The sequence below is a fragment of the Centroberyx gerrardi genome, chromosome 11, assembly GCF_048128805.1.
Source record: "Centroberyx gerrardi isolate f3 chromosome 11, fCenGer3.hap1.cur.20231027, whole genome shotgun sequence".
NCBI classification, from domain to species: Eukaryota; Metazoa; Chordata; class Actinopteri; order Beryciformes; family Berycidae; genus Centroberyx; species Centroberyx gerrardi.
The window spans coordinates 8,939,267-8,956,011 of record NC_136007.1 but is presented as its reverse complement, the minus strand read 5'-3'; the positions used below and the strand labels follow the sequence as shown (position 1 = coordinate 8,956,011).

At 41.3% G+C, this 16,745-nt stretch overlaps 1 protein-coding gene across 3 annotated transcripts in view; it reads left to right on the top strand.

The window, feature by feature from the left end:
• Positions 1–1,114: 1,114 nt before the first annotated feature.
• Positions 1,115–16,745, top strand: part of gabrb2b (gamma-aminobutyric acid type A receptor subunit beta2b) — a 71,614-nt gene continuing 55,983 nt past the window's right edge. For 2 of the 3 annotated variants that reach the window (XM_071906175.1, XM_071906166.1), the window contains exons 1-3: positions 1,115–1,197; positions 1,348–1,445; positions 2,150–2,217. In XM_071906175.1, coding sequence (XP_071762276.1) covers positions 1,115–1,197; positions 1,348–1,445; positions 2,150–2,217 — 249 coding nt within the window. The remainder of the gene's footprint in view (positions 1,198–1,347; positions 1,446–2,149; positions 2,218–16,745) is intronic. The other variant, XM_071906183.1, reaches the window with a different exon arrangement.

Here is a 16,745-nt window from a genome sequence, read left to right as displayed (position 1 = left end):
ACAAAAGAGTGAGCAAGCGAAGAAAGGTATTCTATTCCCTCATCTGTCCCGTGGGACGTTTAGGACCGTTACTGTAGAGTGATAGAAAAGTCATCTTTGGATTACTACTCATTTCCTTTCATCACGCTGCCTCTGACGGCGCCCTTGTGCGCTCACCCAAACTACAAGCGCAGCCTAGTTTTCTATCACTCTTTTACAAGCTCTTCCTCTCACGCAGACACACGCACGTACACACGCAAGTACACGTACACACACACACACACACCCACACACACACACACACACACACACACACACACACACACACACACACAGGGAGGGGTTGATGTCAGTGCCCAATCTCAATATTTTTGCAGCATACTTAACATGAAATAAAACATCCACATTATATAATCTAGTGTATAATGATAGGCAGGTTTTTCATTCGCCCTCATTCTTTTCTTCAAAATGTGTAAAACATGTGTTCCACATTGTTTCATGTAAATATAAGTGGATGTTCGTGGTCAAAGTACACTAGGGAATGTTTTGTTTTTTTTCTTAACCTTTTTTTATCCACGGAAGGTCCACTGAGCATGTATGCTCTTTTCCTGCAATGTCCTACTTCACATTCATGCAGTTACACACATTTACACCTGGGAGACCAGACTTCTAGTGGTGGCCACTGAGCAGCAGTTGGGGGGTTAAATGCCTTGCTCAAAGGCTACTCGAAGGTAGCTGTTGGGGGAGAAACGAGCGAAAGGGAGAGAGACAACCCCACCCCACATTTCCCCAGCCGGTCCCGGGGATTCGCACCGACAACTTTCCGGTCCCAAGCCCGCTTCTCTATCCATAATAGGCTACAAACATATTGGGTTTAAAGAAATCGCAAACGGAGGGAGACCCCCGTCTGCCTCTGAGTAACTTGTACGCTTGATCCTCTTTCTCCTTTAAATTTCCTCCGTGGCTGGGTACTACCTCTGCCACTACCACCAGCAGCATCAGCGCTGCTCCTTGATGTTGTGGTCGGGTGTGCGCATGCGCCCGGCATTGGAATTACTGCACTGGCCAGAATAAGTTGGATCTCGTCTGTCTTCACTAAAAGAAAAAAAATAATCCCCCAAATTATAACGCAACTATGGCAGTGTTCAGAATAAGGAGAATGAGGTGTTTTGGCGTCTGGTCGTTCCCCCTCATAGTGGCCGTGGTGTGCGCGCAAAGGTAAGTGGTGGGGTCGGGAGGATGCTACACTCATTTTACTTAGTGTGACTGTGTTACAGACAGCATGGGAAATACTTGGACACTTAATGGTCCAAGAACGTCTCGTATCTAAGTATGTTGTCTTCCTTTTCTCCTTTTTTTCCTCCATAGTGCCGGTGTCAATGACCCTAGCAATATGTCTTTGGTCAAAGAAACGGTGGATAGACTGTTGAAAGGTTATGATATTCGATTGAGGCCAGATTTCGGAGGTAAATGAACTCATATTATCACCAACTCTGATTGACTTTGTGCCTTGTCAGCCTGCATAATGCTACAGTTTTTACTCTTACTACGATCGTCGCTGATAACCGCTTTCGGTTTGCATTTTTTGGAAAGTAAAAAAAAAAACAGGCATTCCTCATCCGCTTCTGCAGGTAGCATAGGAGCTTTTATATGTTACAGCAACAGAGGATATCGACATTAGGGGGGAAACACATTAGGACCTACGATTTATGGAGGGATGGGTAAAACAGATAACACAAGTTTGTATAGCCTATTTGGTTGAAAAATGATCATAGTAAATGGTGCTTATCAACTCTCGTAGCGTGCCTATTGGAATATTGGGCATATGTGTGTCCATTCGTGATTATAGTCCTGTTCCTATTCAGGTGTTGAATGCGATGGGAAATATGTTTTAGCCTAAATGATTTTATGGCAAGAACTTTTAAGGGGAATTATCGACACTTTCACCGCAGCTCAGCGCATCTATTCCCACCCGAAATGAACACTGTAAACTATTATCCGGCTGACAACAGCGAAATTCACCAGTGTTAATCTGTGCTGCCATCACGCACACAATATTAACTGTTTCAAACTCGTAACATTTTTGCCTGCATTGAACCATGACATGTCTTAGGCTGCAGATGATGTGTTTTTTTCCCCCATTGCTGACCGTTGTTTTGTTCTGTCCCAGGTCCTCCGGTTGGAGTGGGGATGAATATAGACATAGCCAGCATAGACATGGTATCAGAAGTCAATATGGTAAGTAGGCCATTATCACTTCTCCCTTGACGATTAGTGCCCATTCTGGACTCATGATCCCCTGCTATGCATAAACCCCACCAGGGGAAATACCTCCCCATACCACTGGGGGAAACCTGGGATACCCCACTTAATGCAAGGCTGTGAAAATGTTTTCTTTGCGATCACTCGCATTGATTTGTAGGTTTGACAGTACAAATACAATCACCGTTGTGTCCAAGGGATGAAAGTGAGTGACACCTCTCAGAGATTTTGATCAGATGGACATGAATGGACGCTTTCTTTTTGGTGTCATAAGCTGATTACTACTTGATTTGCTTTGCTGATACACAGTCAAGCATCACTAACTTCCCATTACAGTGATTTTACAAATACAATCCCATTCTGCTCATCTCTCACATGCCTTACAGATTGCCACAGTACATTTTATGAGTCCATGTCTGCAAAGGCCTATACAGTCCACCATTAAAAAAACACATTGGCTTATGTTCTGTTTGAGAAACAATGCTTTAGATTTGACTGTCTCCACCTTGTTTATAAGTACTTTACCAGAAATAGTTGCTGTGGAAGAACTTGAGAGATGAGAGGTGTGGATATTAGAAGTGGAGAACAGGTTTTGCTTCATACAAGAGCACCTCCTAGTGATGGAATCGTAGAACTGCGCCTCAGTTTATAGAGGAACCTCAAGGCTGGGTTTTTATCATCACGGAAGGTCACTCTTGACATTTATAAAAAATTGACAGGGTAAGAAAAAGTGATATTTATGGCCATATGCATGAGATTTTGATAGGTCCATTGTCATCTGAATGATTTGATATTGTCCCTTTCTGTGGCTGACCTCCACTATTTTAGTTGAACTTGTCAAGTTTCAAATTGCAAGTCTTTCTACAGTGTGTACAGATGTGTCTTGTTGTTATAGTTGTTTTGGTGTTACTAGCTGTGATGTGAGTCATGTTGTGATGTCAGAGGATGATTACACGCTGGAATATTTTTGGCAGCAGCACCCAAAGGCTGTTGTTCACGTTGTTATCTTTGTGCTCCTGTAGACTGTGTTGATGAGTACAGATGAGATGAGAAAAAGATGAAGCTGTCTCTATTTGCATGCATTTGCATTGACAGTACAGAAGAGCTGCACACACACACACACAAACATACAGAGGCACAGGCAGACACACACACACACACACACACACACACACACGACACAAGATCCAGGTCTAGGGCCCTCAACAATAGGGCTTGAATTCTGCTTGAGTTCTTCTGGATTAAAGCTGTATTACCAAAGCAAGGGTTTTTAAAGCAGCCTTACATTGTGTGTGTGTGTGTGTGTGTGTGTGTGTGTGTGGGGTGTGTGTGTGTGTGTGTGTGTGTGTGTGTGTGTGTGTGTGTGCGTGTGCGTGCGCACGTGCATGGGTTCATGCATGTGTATGTGTGGGTGCTCATATGCATTTGTGTGTGCTGTCTTTCAAGAATCTAACCCAAATATGACGTCATCCTTTTTGTATCTACATCGTAATCCCCTAATACAAAGAGCCATTTCATACAGTTTGTTGATTGATTTTCATTTTTTTATATCGTTAAATGCTTTCTAGAAATAAGCTAGGCAACCTACTTGCCAATGGTTACTATCTCAGCTTAATCATAGATTGACTCCTAGGTCATAGTGGTTCTCTTTATTGATTTATTCTGTTTTGATCATTTTAAGGCATCTCTGCTTTATCAGATTGCATGCAGTAGAGAGTGACAACCACAGGACAGGAGGAGAGGGGGCACAAGCCAGATTTCAACCCAAGATGTTACCAATATATGACATGTGTCCCAGCCTGCTGAGGCAACAGGGTATCCCGATGGCTGTAGTGCTTTGATTACTATTCACTTCACTACTATCATTTCCTCTGGGCTTCAACTATTAATGTGGCATGAAAAAAATAGATTCCAGCTTCACTATGCTTGCCCAGAAGTAAGTCCAGCGTTTACATTCACATGCACCCACATGGCCAAATAACACTTCCTTCTAGTCCATATGATCCATCCAAAATTACCTCCCTCCACCAAATAAACAACAAATCAAAGCCAGTACCACACAGCTCCTTTGATCATGCTATTCCTTTGTGAGGTTTAGCCCTCTAAACGCGTTCTAATGTGAAAGGTGAGTTGTTACCACCTGACCCATTGGACACTCGTGGAAAGAGGAGGCCACATGTGTGGGCAATGGTGCGGCTTCTTTGATCTGCTCCCCTTCCTATAAATGTAACCAATTTTCAGGATAGCAGCTGGTGTAGAACAGGAGCACTTTCCTTTTTTTTTCCATTCTTCTCTCCCATCTGGCTCTGTGTCTGCCACTTACTTTGGTGCAAGGATAGAACCACACACTGTGCACTTTCTTTAGAGAACAGACGAGGCAGAGGGAAGAGGATAATGGAGAGATGTAACTGAGTGATGTATCCAACAGTGCCCTATTACCCATTATGGAGGAGTGGGGCATCAGTGCTTTGATGTGTATTAGAACATATCCTTCTCCCACCCACTGCTACTACCTCACTGGCCCATGTTGAAGGCCTCCCACTAAAAGCAGATACATGAGGTACTGACAAATTTATTTGATTTTTCCAGGGACGCCATTAAAACAAGGGGCCACAAAGAGGTTTGTCTCGAACCATCTGTTTTAGCACTCCGTTACCGATGTCACAGAGCAGAAACCCATTTAGAAACAACATAGGCTTCTAGCTCACATTATATGAATTGCCAAACTAAAGTAAGCAAGCCTTCAAGCGTGACTGGCCCAGAGGACAGGAAGCCCTCTCCGGTTTTTGTCACGTAAGCAGTGGTGATGTGCAAACACACACCTTGGACTCAAGCTTGTCTCACCCCAGACCCCAGCCCAACTTTCCTGAAGCTGAAAGTTAAAGAAGGAGTTCTGGAAGCAGGTAGTGAGTGGTGACTGAACACAATGTGCCACAACTACAAAGTGCGGTACAAGTGTGAAATCCTATTCAATTTCTTTGAGTAAAACAACAAATCAACATCTTCTAGGGTTGCTTTTTCTATGTTCTAATAATTTATGCAAAATGTAAATGGTTTTGGTAATTGCCCTTAACCTTTTCACATCTGTCAAGCAACTGCATGATCATTATATTTTAATTATCTGGAAGTGCTAACAAGCTAGCAAACTTCCGTGCAAACTTCAGTTCAAGAGAGGAGTCGTGTTAGCATTTTGAGACTTCAAGAAAAAAAACATTTTAATGATCATGCTGTTGTTGGACACCCATGAAAAGGTAATAACAAATTATTTACACCATGAGCAAGCACATAAAATGTCAATTTATTGGTTTGCTCATAGAAATTGAATAGGGTTTCACACTTGTACCGCACTTTGCAGGCGTGGCCTTTTTGCCGCGTCATCGCCATTCTTATCTATGGTCTTCAAAGCGCAAGCCTAAGGTTAAAACTGTGCACTCATAGCTGTCTCCACTGAGTCATATAGCATGTAGCAAACTACATTACATATTATTTAGGCCTGGAGCCAGGCATGGAGTGAGGAGGCTGTGGCTGGTGTTCATTACATACCCATGAAGGGTCATTTGTTCCTGGGTGCTCCTAGGTTCCTAGGTCCCAGGCCTTGGAGGGTGAAAGAGGATGGGATATGGACATGTTTGACCTGGGGTTCAAGTATCTTACATGTGTGTATGTGACAGAGAGAGAGAGTGAGAGAGGGAAAGAGAGAGATAGGAGAGAGGTCTGACATTAACAACTTGCCATGTGGAGAGGCAGCAGCGGTGCGGTGTTGGAGGGAAGGTCATGTACCTAGTGCTGCTGAGGGTTCATACTGCATGACTCAGAGGTGGACATACAGAGAAGGACACCACACTGAATACCAATGGCATGTTAGACAATTCAACCCAAGGCAGGTGGTTTGGAAAGCCGTAATTCATGCATGGGTCAGAAGATGTATGAATGGAAAATAGAGATATAGAGGCTTTGGCTGACTGATTCTTTCTTTCTCTTTCTTTCTTTCTTTCTTTCTTTCTTTCTTTCTTTCTTTCTTTCTTTCTTTCTTTCTCTCTCTCTCTCTCCCAACACTGCCTCTATCAAGCCCTTTCCTCCACTGCCATTTTAGTGAGAGTTTGCTCTCGGTTGAGCTCCATAGCACTTGAATCCTAAGCCAACAGTTTTCACAGGGGAAGAAATACTCCTGTCTGAGGATGAACTAAACTTCTTATCCTCCTCCAAAAGGCAGAAATACCATTATTGATGCACATAAAGGTCAAGAGGAGCTTATTGATTGCTTGAGAAGGCACTAGGAATTCAGTACCCCCCATTTTAGTACCCAATGCCCTCCACTCCCCCCACCCCCCTGAGCAGCTCAACAGATCAAGATATCACTGATGAGATGTCTGCTGTATAATATAATATGTATAATATATAGCGATTGCACTGGACAGTATGTATTATACAGATGGGATAGAGTATAATGGATGTTAGCGGAAACACATGAGATTATTGCTTGCCATATGATAATAAAAGGAAAGAAAGACTGTGGATGCACTCATATGGTATTGCGTAATCTCTCTCTTCCGGACCTGAGAGCTTTAAAAATGATTAAGTCTTCATCTGTAGTTCTGTCTAAATCCATTTCCCAGCAACACTCCATATTATATTGCTGATGTGGGCATAACTGATGTAAACTGATGAGCAGTCAGTCTGTCAATATCGCTTGAATAGGTCAATATCACTTAAATGGGTTTGCATGGCATGGATTAAACCATTAAATGTTTAGTGTATGATGGCGAGGGTGAGAGAAAGATCACCATAATCAGCTCATTGTAATGTTAATGGTATTGATCAATACTGTAGATTGATGGCATGAGTAATCTCTGAAGGCAATGAATGCAACTTAACTTTATTTTTTTGACAGGATGTAGTGCCTCTAATGTCTAAATGTTTTGCTCAGGGTTTTTCCAGAGTTATGGACAGAGTTTGGTCATTGCAGTTTTCATGGCATTTCCAAAATCTTGCTCCATGATGGTTGCACAGTAGCTAATGAGTCTGTAGAGACAGTGATGCGGAGATTGACTGTCTGGAAGAAATTCCAGCTGTGGGGAAGAAAAAATAAATAAATGTCATGCAAACTTCCATTAAAATTTTTGATTTTTTTTTTTTTCCTGACACTCCAACTTTTTCCCGCTGTTAAATAAATTGTCAAAACTGTCAAACTGAGCTCCACACTATTTTAAAACTCCTAACAAGTTAATTAGCAAACCAGGGTCGACCTCATCCGCAATCATAATCTTTGATGTGAAGTATTTACTTTGTTAGGGAGTAGACAAGTAGAATTTAAGCTATTAATGTTATTTGATCAGCGAGTTGAGCTAGCTGTAGTGCTTTGGATATTGTGCCGCGCGAAGAGAAGCTGCATTTCAAAACACAAGAATGTTGTTTACCGTGGAAATCAAAAATGGTTATTTGCACTCTTGGAATACTTCTTGGAATGCTTCATGTATGGTTGGCTGTAACTGATGTATAAAACTAGTTGTACCCTCAAAAAATACGCCATTAAAGGTTTTAGAGTGGTTCCTGAAAGCATCCCCATCTTATCCACAGTCTATATCAAGCACACTGGCATATAGGGCAGACATGGAAGAACTTGTACAGTCAGGATGCTTTAGTGTTGTATGTCTCCACACACACACACACACACATACACACACACACACACACACTCTCTCTCTCTCTCTCTCTCTCTCTCTCTCTCTCATAGGCTACTTACACATACACACATGCATGCACATGTTCACAAATCCTAATCCCTCACTAGTCTCCAGTCATGTTTCGTCACAAACTGGTAATGTTAAGTTAGCCTCCAGGAAAGTAGCTGTCTGAGTTATGTAACGGGCACAGCAGAGACGACCTCAGCAAGGGTTCAGGGAGAAGAGGATAGATACTTGACTGGATGCTGTAGCCTAATGGAGTGTGGTGGGGCGAATATAGGAAGAAAGCCAGCCTGTAAGGATAGGATCACTGGTCAGGTTACATGATGGTATAAGCTTTGGTCAGACTTAAAATGCAACCTAGGGTGGGTTCCTATGCTTGCCATGGAGTAGAATAAGTCCAACATCTCTGATCATCTTTGTAATCAACACAATTTACAAATCAACAACATACTCTACACTCTTACTCGATCTAAACTGGGAAAACACAACATGAGATTTGAGCTACAGCTATCGGACGAGATTTCAAAGCTGAAATTGGCCTTGTGTGTGGGAGCCGGCGACAGAATCTTAAAATCACTGGAGTTGCGGAAGGTGCTGAAGGAGGCAACCCCACTCTTTTCATGGCATTTTCCAGAGGTACATCGATTGGGTTCACAGATCTTTAACTCCCAAACTAAAGAAAGAGGAATGTCGTTGCCCCATACTGGTCCGGCTGCATTATCTCACCCAGAAGGAGCAAATTTCTCCCCCTCACCAAAAGTAAAGGACAGCTCTCCTACCGAGACTCGCCTGTTCACATCCTCCCGGATCTCTCTCAGAAGTTAGCAAATTACGCGTTGCCTTCAACCCAGTGAAAGTTAAGCTGCGTGAGGCCAAGATCGAGTACAGCCTATACTTTCCCACTGTACAAACTCAACACCCCAGAGGGAGCAACCAAGTTCTACCACAACAGGATCGCCCTGCAGCCCAACTACGCTGCCTAGCAGACATCATCACATATCGGTTGATAGCTGTATACACATGGCTGGCCTACCAAAATGTAAGAAGCAACAGGTGATTTCATGTTTGTAACAGATGTCTAACTTTGATAATTGTATCCCCTGAATCAAAATGACTAATTATGTTAGTGGTCGAGCTGTCTCACAGTGCCAGTGTCTATCATTGTTAGCTCTGCTAATGTGGCTAAATATGCTTACGTCTCTCGCTCTAAAGTGTGGGGCGCAATGTCCAAAGAACCCCTGATGGGTTCTACTGAAGGAGTAGTTTGTTTCTTTATTTCTGCTTGGGTTCAGTTTTACACAGGACAAAAACATTCTGCTTTATGTGCAAAACGTGAACTGTTCCAATGGACTACGGTAGTCTAGTAAGTCATAACTTGTAATGGACAAAAATGGGGAATAGTGAAATGTTACAGGCCACTGATTAGTGGCAGCATGATTTGTAACATTTTATTTATGTCTTTTATTTGTTTTTTGTTTTTATCCTGTGGGATTTATTTTATACTATGCTGTGATTTAAGTTACTCTTTTCCAATATTTTAATTACAAGTGTCCTACTACAATGCTGAAGGATAGTGTAAATATAGTTAGTTAGTAGGAATTGAGCTGCTCCATAAATTGCATGCAAAGCTCTAAAGCTTCAGGACCCCATGGTTTTACCTCAGACTTAATTAATTTTCCCTTTACTGCTTGATATTTTTAATGAATCATTTGATTCTGGGACTCTTCCCCCAACTTTTTACTAGGCCTGCCTCTCTATTCTGCTTAACCAGCCTGCAGGTCATGTGCAGACCATCATTACAAATGCATGTTAAGTGACCAAGCTTTGTTCAAGCCCACAGAAATTTATTTTAAATTCTAGTCAAGAATTTGACTGTAACAAGGTCCATCACTGACCTATTCAAGTTGAATTTTAAGACTCTATTTGGATGTGCAATCAAAGATTTTGGCCCGTGGTCCCATCTCCCTTAACAGAATTAAAATTAATATTCTATGAATATCCCAAATTTCTGCTCTGGATAAAGAAATCTGGATAAACTGGATAAAGAAATTACTTGTTTTATTTGGAATAAGAAATCCCCTAGGATTAGGAAGGACTTTTTACAAAGGCCCATCCCATGCCCCCCAAAACCATTTGGGGGGCATGGGATCGGCCAAGATTTTACATTATTACTGGGCCTCTGATATAAGAGCCATCTCTTTCTGTGCACAGGCTCTTGCGGCAGAGGATCAACCCGCCTGGTTGCAGATAAAGCAGGCACTGTGTCACCCCACCTGTCTGAGTGCACTTTTGTTCTCCCCTTTACCAATCCAGTTGTAACACAGTCCCTTAAAATCTGGACTAAAATAAGACAACATTTTGGATGGCATGAAAGCTCTCTCTTCACTCGTTTGTGTGCAAACCACTTTTTTTGCCCCCTGCCATAATAGACTACTCATTCCAATTATGGACTCATAACTGTATTAAAATGTTGAAGGTTTGTACATATATATATATATATATATATATATATATATATATATAAATGGATCCTTACCCTCTTTTGAACTGCTCAAACTCATTTTTTTTCGATTTCTACAAGTCCACAAATTTGTTAGATCCAATACATTTACATTTCCTAGTGTACCTGATAGCAAACCGATGGAATTTCCAACAGCTATATCTCTAACTTACTAGATATTTCTCTGCTTTATGTGAAGTCGGGTTGGGAAGAGGATTTGGGCATTGAAAATAGAGCAATGGTAAGATGGAGGAGGAGGGGGTGCACTCAGCATCTATATGCACCAGGCATGGTCTTATACAGTTTAAGGTGTTGCATCGCATTCATCTCTCTAAAGTAAAACTTTATATGTATCCACATGTGGACCCACTATGTGACTGATGTAGAATATTTCCCGCCTCTTTGGGGCATACCTTCAGGCTTTGCTCTAAACTGTCAAACTTCTGGTCCTCTGTATTCAAACACTGTCTGATATTTCATGTCAGATGGTGCCTGACCCCATGTTGGGTTTATTTGGGGTACTGGAAGAGGATAGTCCTCTTAAAGGACCCATTGTAGCGAGGTTCATAACCCTTTTAGCATGCAGACTAATTCTCTTGAACTGGAAGCAAGCACAGCCTCCCACTCATGTTAATCTGATCAAAGATGTTATGCAGCACTTTAAATTAGAAAAACTCAGATTTACTCTCTGATGACAATCCATCATGGATTATGCAGAGGATAGGCTTTAATTTCCCCCTTAACTTTGTTGTTTGTAACTCTGTTGTTTCATTTGTGTTAAATGGTTTTGTTTTTGTTAATCTGTTTCTATGGGATTTTGTTAGTCTGTTTAATTTTGTATGTTTTGTTTTTATACATCATTTGTATCCAATGCCTTCTGTTGTCTCTTTTGTGTTTTTTTTGTGTCCTGAGGCTAACCAAAAATTGAATAAACATATTTAAAAAAACAAACAAAAAAAAACGCAACCTAGTCTCAGCTCACTGCTCCTGTTCCAAAGGCACTATTTTTTAATTGGCTAGAATGGAATTTGCATCTGAAATACACGCAAATATGCTAGTTGACTACCATATTGTGTGCAATGTTAAATAGACATGGAGAGTTAAGGCTAGGAGGGAAGAACACAGCAGTGCACAATAGTGTTGGCCTGCCATGATGTTAGCAGTGTCAACTTTATATATTTTCTGTCTCTGCTGTCACCAGAACCTAAAATAGGGTTAGGGTTGGGTTAGGGTTAGGTTTGTAAAAACTTGTAAAGACTGGACAGATGTCTAGGGTTTAGATCTGTAATCCTAACAAGCATAATGAGAGACAGGTAGCATTGAAGTTGGCTGTATCCACCCACACAGAAAAATAAAGGTGCCAAAAATGGTTCTTCGGAGTGATGCCATAGAAGAACCATTTCTGGTTCCACAAAGAACCTTTCAGAACCTTTCAGTTCCAGTTCGCACCTTTATTTTTCTGTGTGAGATGTGTATCACATGAATGGAAGCACAGCTCAGTCAAAGGACCATGTCTTCCCTCATGGGTGCCTTATATTTGGCAGGTATTTGGGTAAATTGGTTCATTATAAATTATAGATTTAATCCCTTCATCTCTTGATTGTCCAAAGTAAAGAAATGACTGACTGACTGCATCTCCAAGTTGTCCTGAAGGTCAATAGAACACAAATAACTGAGCTCTGATGCCTCAAATCCTGTAGATATTCTGTTCACATTCTGTAAACATCTATTTTCTTTTGATTTTCTATTTTAGTCCTTCATTCATCAGGCTTTGATGCGTGGTGCACCTTATGCGGCAAATGGTTATATTTTCAGCCCGCTTTCTCTAAGTAATGATTCCTTGGGCACCTTTCACTTTTCTGGGCCTTTTTTATATGCTATGTCTATTCCACCTGCCTTCCGCTCTCCCACCTGAAGAGCTTGGCTGCAACCTGCTAGGCTTATCAACAGATTGGGAAAAAAAAGGAAAAAAAGAAACACAAACACAGAAGCTGTATACATTACATATAGTATAGGTCATGCATCATTCAGAGAAAATATAGTAAGTTTTTGCAAGGGGAAGTCACGAGGGAGGCATGAAGGGAGGGACGGAGTGAGCGAGGGAGGAATAGATGGATTGTGTGAGCAGAGCACTGCAACAGCCCATGCTCCAACTTGCATTATTCATGCTGGTATGTTTAGATACATTTGCTTCCCTGCAGAGCTTTAGTAATCCATTTAGATTACACTCATATGGCACTTGAATGTAGTAAAAGGACAGGCATCGAGTGGATTGTTTTTGTACTGATAAGGAGATTTTTATGTCACCGCTAACAATGCAGAGCGTATGGGTAGGTGTTTGTTCATTAGCTGAACCAATTAACTTAATGTAAATGAAGACGGGGGTGGTGTTGCATTGCTAGTGACGATAATGATGATGATGATGATGATGATGATGATAGAAGGAGAAGAAGAGATACAACAAGTAAAATATGAAGTGTTTTTTTCAATAATCCTCCTATTCGAGGAAGAAGAACATCAACAAGAAAAAGTAGGACCATTCTATAAAAGAAGAAGAAGATTGTATAGCTCCCCTGATAATAGAAGAAGAAGTGTACATCACACATTAGATCACAGGGAGCACCAGCCTCCTCCACTGAAAGGCTGTTTCTTAAGATGAGGTACTGAGACCAGGTGAAAATAATGGCTGGTTTCTTAGTGTGGGCACAGCCATAAGACTTGGCATTTAGCTGTGTGCACTTCACAGCACTTTATCAATTGGTGATTTGGACTTGAGTTCAGCATTTACAAATGTGTGAGAGTGCGCTGATGCTACAGCCTGTGAGTCAGACCCATTTTCTTAAGTGTTTTTTTTTTCTTTTCTTTTCACTACAGGGGAACTTTTAAGAATGAATACAGTAACTTTTACACTCTCAAGGGGCCGTCTCCCCTCTCTGGATCACAGGTTATAGATCTTTGGAAATCTTTATCTTAACATTGTGTTTGAACTTCACATTATGCTCTTCTTGCTGATCAAATATGCAACAAACACAGATCTGCACAGTACTTTACTCAACCTACTGGTTAATTAAAAAGTTTCTTCCACTAGGGAACCAATCCAACGCTTTGTGGAATGGAACATGCCTGTCTGCTGACCCTCAAAAAAATATGGTGTTCTAGAGAATGAATGTATGATATGGTACTTATGTAACAAGTCCCTTTGGGAAGACATGCCTCGGCTTGTCTAAGTGGTTTTTGCTCATTTCGTTTATTAAATGAACTTCTTACAGTGAGTTAAAAGCTGAGGGTCTTTTTACAGTATCTTAAATACAGTATACTAAGGTATACTTTACTGAATACTAATCAGAATGCTACTGTAGCATTGAGCAAGGTGAATCTTTAATCTTACCATACAACAGCAGCTATCTAGAAATATTCTACATCTTTTTTTATGCCAAGATAAGTCATTGAAAACAATGAAACCGTATTCCAACTCAATGTTCCACTCAAGACCTGACTGACCTGATTTACAGTAGCTGCAATGGTCAGAGCATCATGGATAGGTGTATTTCCAGCAACCGCATCACTGTTGCACACTCCAGCAGTGACATTCTCCCTTCTAATTAGTCTAAAGTATGTGTGGGAGCAGAATCCCTCGTGTATTTAGCACCCATGGCTCTTCGGTTCACATTGGGGGCCCATCAAAGAGGGCTATCACTAACGTGGCTTGTAATGGCTGGAAGCGGCCACTTGTCCGCTCTGCACTAGAGAAGACCCTGCCATAGTTCATTACAATCAGGGCATGTTAGTAGTCCCTGTGAGGTCCAGTGTACTTCTGTGGTATTATTAGCCTCATAGTGTACAACACCATCAATCTGTCTGCTCCTTTATTTAACCCATAATGGTGATAATGGGCTATCATGCGCGCGTGTCACCAAAAAAAAAAAAAAAAACGTTTATCAATTCCTTCATCATCATCATCTGTCAGCATACCTTTTAAAAGATGGTGTCATGTTTTTATTGCTCAGATTAAAAGCCAGCGCTTGCCTTTTAGTTAGCTAGACAAGTCAGTTATTTAGCCATTATTTAGCCATTCAGCAACATAACAGCACCATAAAGCCAATTTACTCCTCTATTAGGTTATGCCCTGATCCTGGCAGTATTTTGTCATTTTGCTAGCATGCAGGCATCTACAGCAAGCCCTGAGACGCATGGTAATCAGGAAATATGTTGATCTGCTATTGGAATTGAAGATTTGTAAAGACAATGCAACCGAAAATCCATGTTGCATTTATTTATAACTTCCTGCCAACTCATTGTAGTGATTTGTTCCCTAAAGATTGCAGGTCTCAGTGGAATTAATGTCAGTATACAAAATACATAAAGGTCTTCCAGCAAGAGCTCCCCGCTAATGCCTGAGGGCTTGTCATGTTACGAGATCGCAGTTCCAGAATATACATTTTTTGGTAATACTTTACTTTTTCTGTCACTCAATTCATGGTAAATACCAGTAAATTTCTTTGTATATTTCCCTGAAGTAATCAAGATGCTTTATAGTGTTGAATCTGTAAATAAAATCAGTGACAGTCATTTTAAATTTGACTATATTTACCAACAAGCTGGCACGCAAGGCCTTGACAAAGTTCTCTGCAAGCAAAGCCATCCCAAAATAGCTGTCCTGAAACAAATACAGCCATCGACATATAACGTTAATATGAGTAAAACACAGCATACATGCTTTAAAGATCACTGCAGATTCCCACAGGTTTTGTGCAGTCAAAAACTCATAAGCTGTGTGTGCCGGGGCGTCTGGGTAAATGTTGACTGAAGATTTAGACCCCGATTATTTCTGTTCCCTCAGCAGGTAGCTTAGGATCTCTTTGAATCTCATCAATAGTCTGTACAACAGGTTCCTGCAGTCTCCCAAACTTTGGCTTTTTGTTCCTTGGATGCTCTTTTAAAATTACTTTTCCTCCATGTTCCAGAATAGTCTGCAGTCTAGCCGCAATCCCTTTCTTATTCCCTGCTTTTGTTTTTCACGACTGTGCTCATTACTTGCATGGCTTACCCACTTCTTCAACTTTTTCTTTTTTTTTCTTTTAATTTAAATTTTCTTGTCCTTTTTTCTTTTTTCTTTTCTTTTCTTTTCTTTTCTTTTCTTTTCTTTTCTTTTCTTTTCTTCACTCACTCTATTACTTAAGCACCTATATAGGTTCTTCTGCATATCCCTATAGGACAAAACATATGGGTGCAATGTAGAACCCTTTTTAATGTGTATGTCTCAGACTCATGGACTATTGTATGCACAGGAAACAAGTAAATGAAAACTAAAACTCAACTATGATGTGGGTGTATGCTGACCCAAAATACAAAACAATATATTTTTTTAAAGAACCTTCTCTCAGCTCTTTCATAGCTGAATCATTTACAAACTAAGAACCCTTTTGCAACCCCTACTTTTTTTAGTGTGTTCTAAATCTTCCTGTGTTTGATCAAGGCCATCTGAACACACTCAAGGCCGTGCAGCTGGGGACCCATTCTCCAGAACACCCCCCCCACCCCCACCCCATCCCCGACCCCCGTTTCTCAATAACCATTTCACTCAACAATGTTTCTTCCGGCTTATTTACCATTTGAACGGTTTTTGCATCTTGTCATGTTTCTCAGACTTTGGACATCTTGAGACAAAAGCATAATCTGCAGTAACTAATCTTGATAAATGGAGTGACATACAAGCATCAAAGCACACACACACACACACACACACACACACACACACACACACACACACACACACACACACACACACACACACACAATGCATGCACACCCATTTTATAAGCTGTGACAAAGCACCAAAGATGTACTGCTTACATCGTTATTAATGATACAGACACTGCTTATTGTGCAATTAGTAATAGTGCTCCAAATGTCAAGGGAAGGCAGGCGTGTAATCAATTCCCCCAGGTTAAACCAGCACACTAGTTAGGCCTCTGATTCAGTGTTGCCTGTGACAGTGAATGATGGGGTGGATGTTTAGCCATCAGGCAGCAGCCCTTTCCCTCCAGCTGCAGGCCTAACCGTTAAGCAGTAGCATCTTGTTTTCTTGTCAATGGGCTGAGCGTGGGGAGTATGGGACAACATATTGTCGTTGTGCCATTCGCTTATTGCAGGGCGATAATCTCCACACCTGTCCTCTTCCAAACGGATTCCCTCTTGCATGTGCTGTTCCCTCATCCCCCCTATCTCTCTCTCTCTCTCTCTCTCTCTCTCTCTCTCTCTCTCCCTGTTCAATAATGACCCGAGGCTGGGGCCTGTTGCAGGGAGAATTAGAGTCA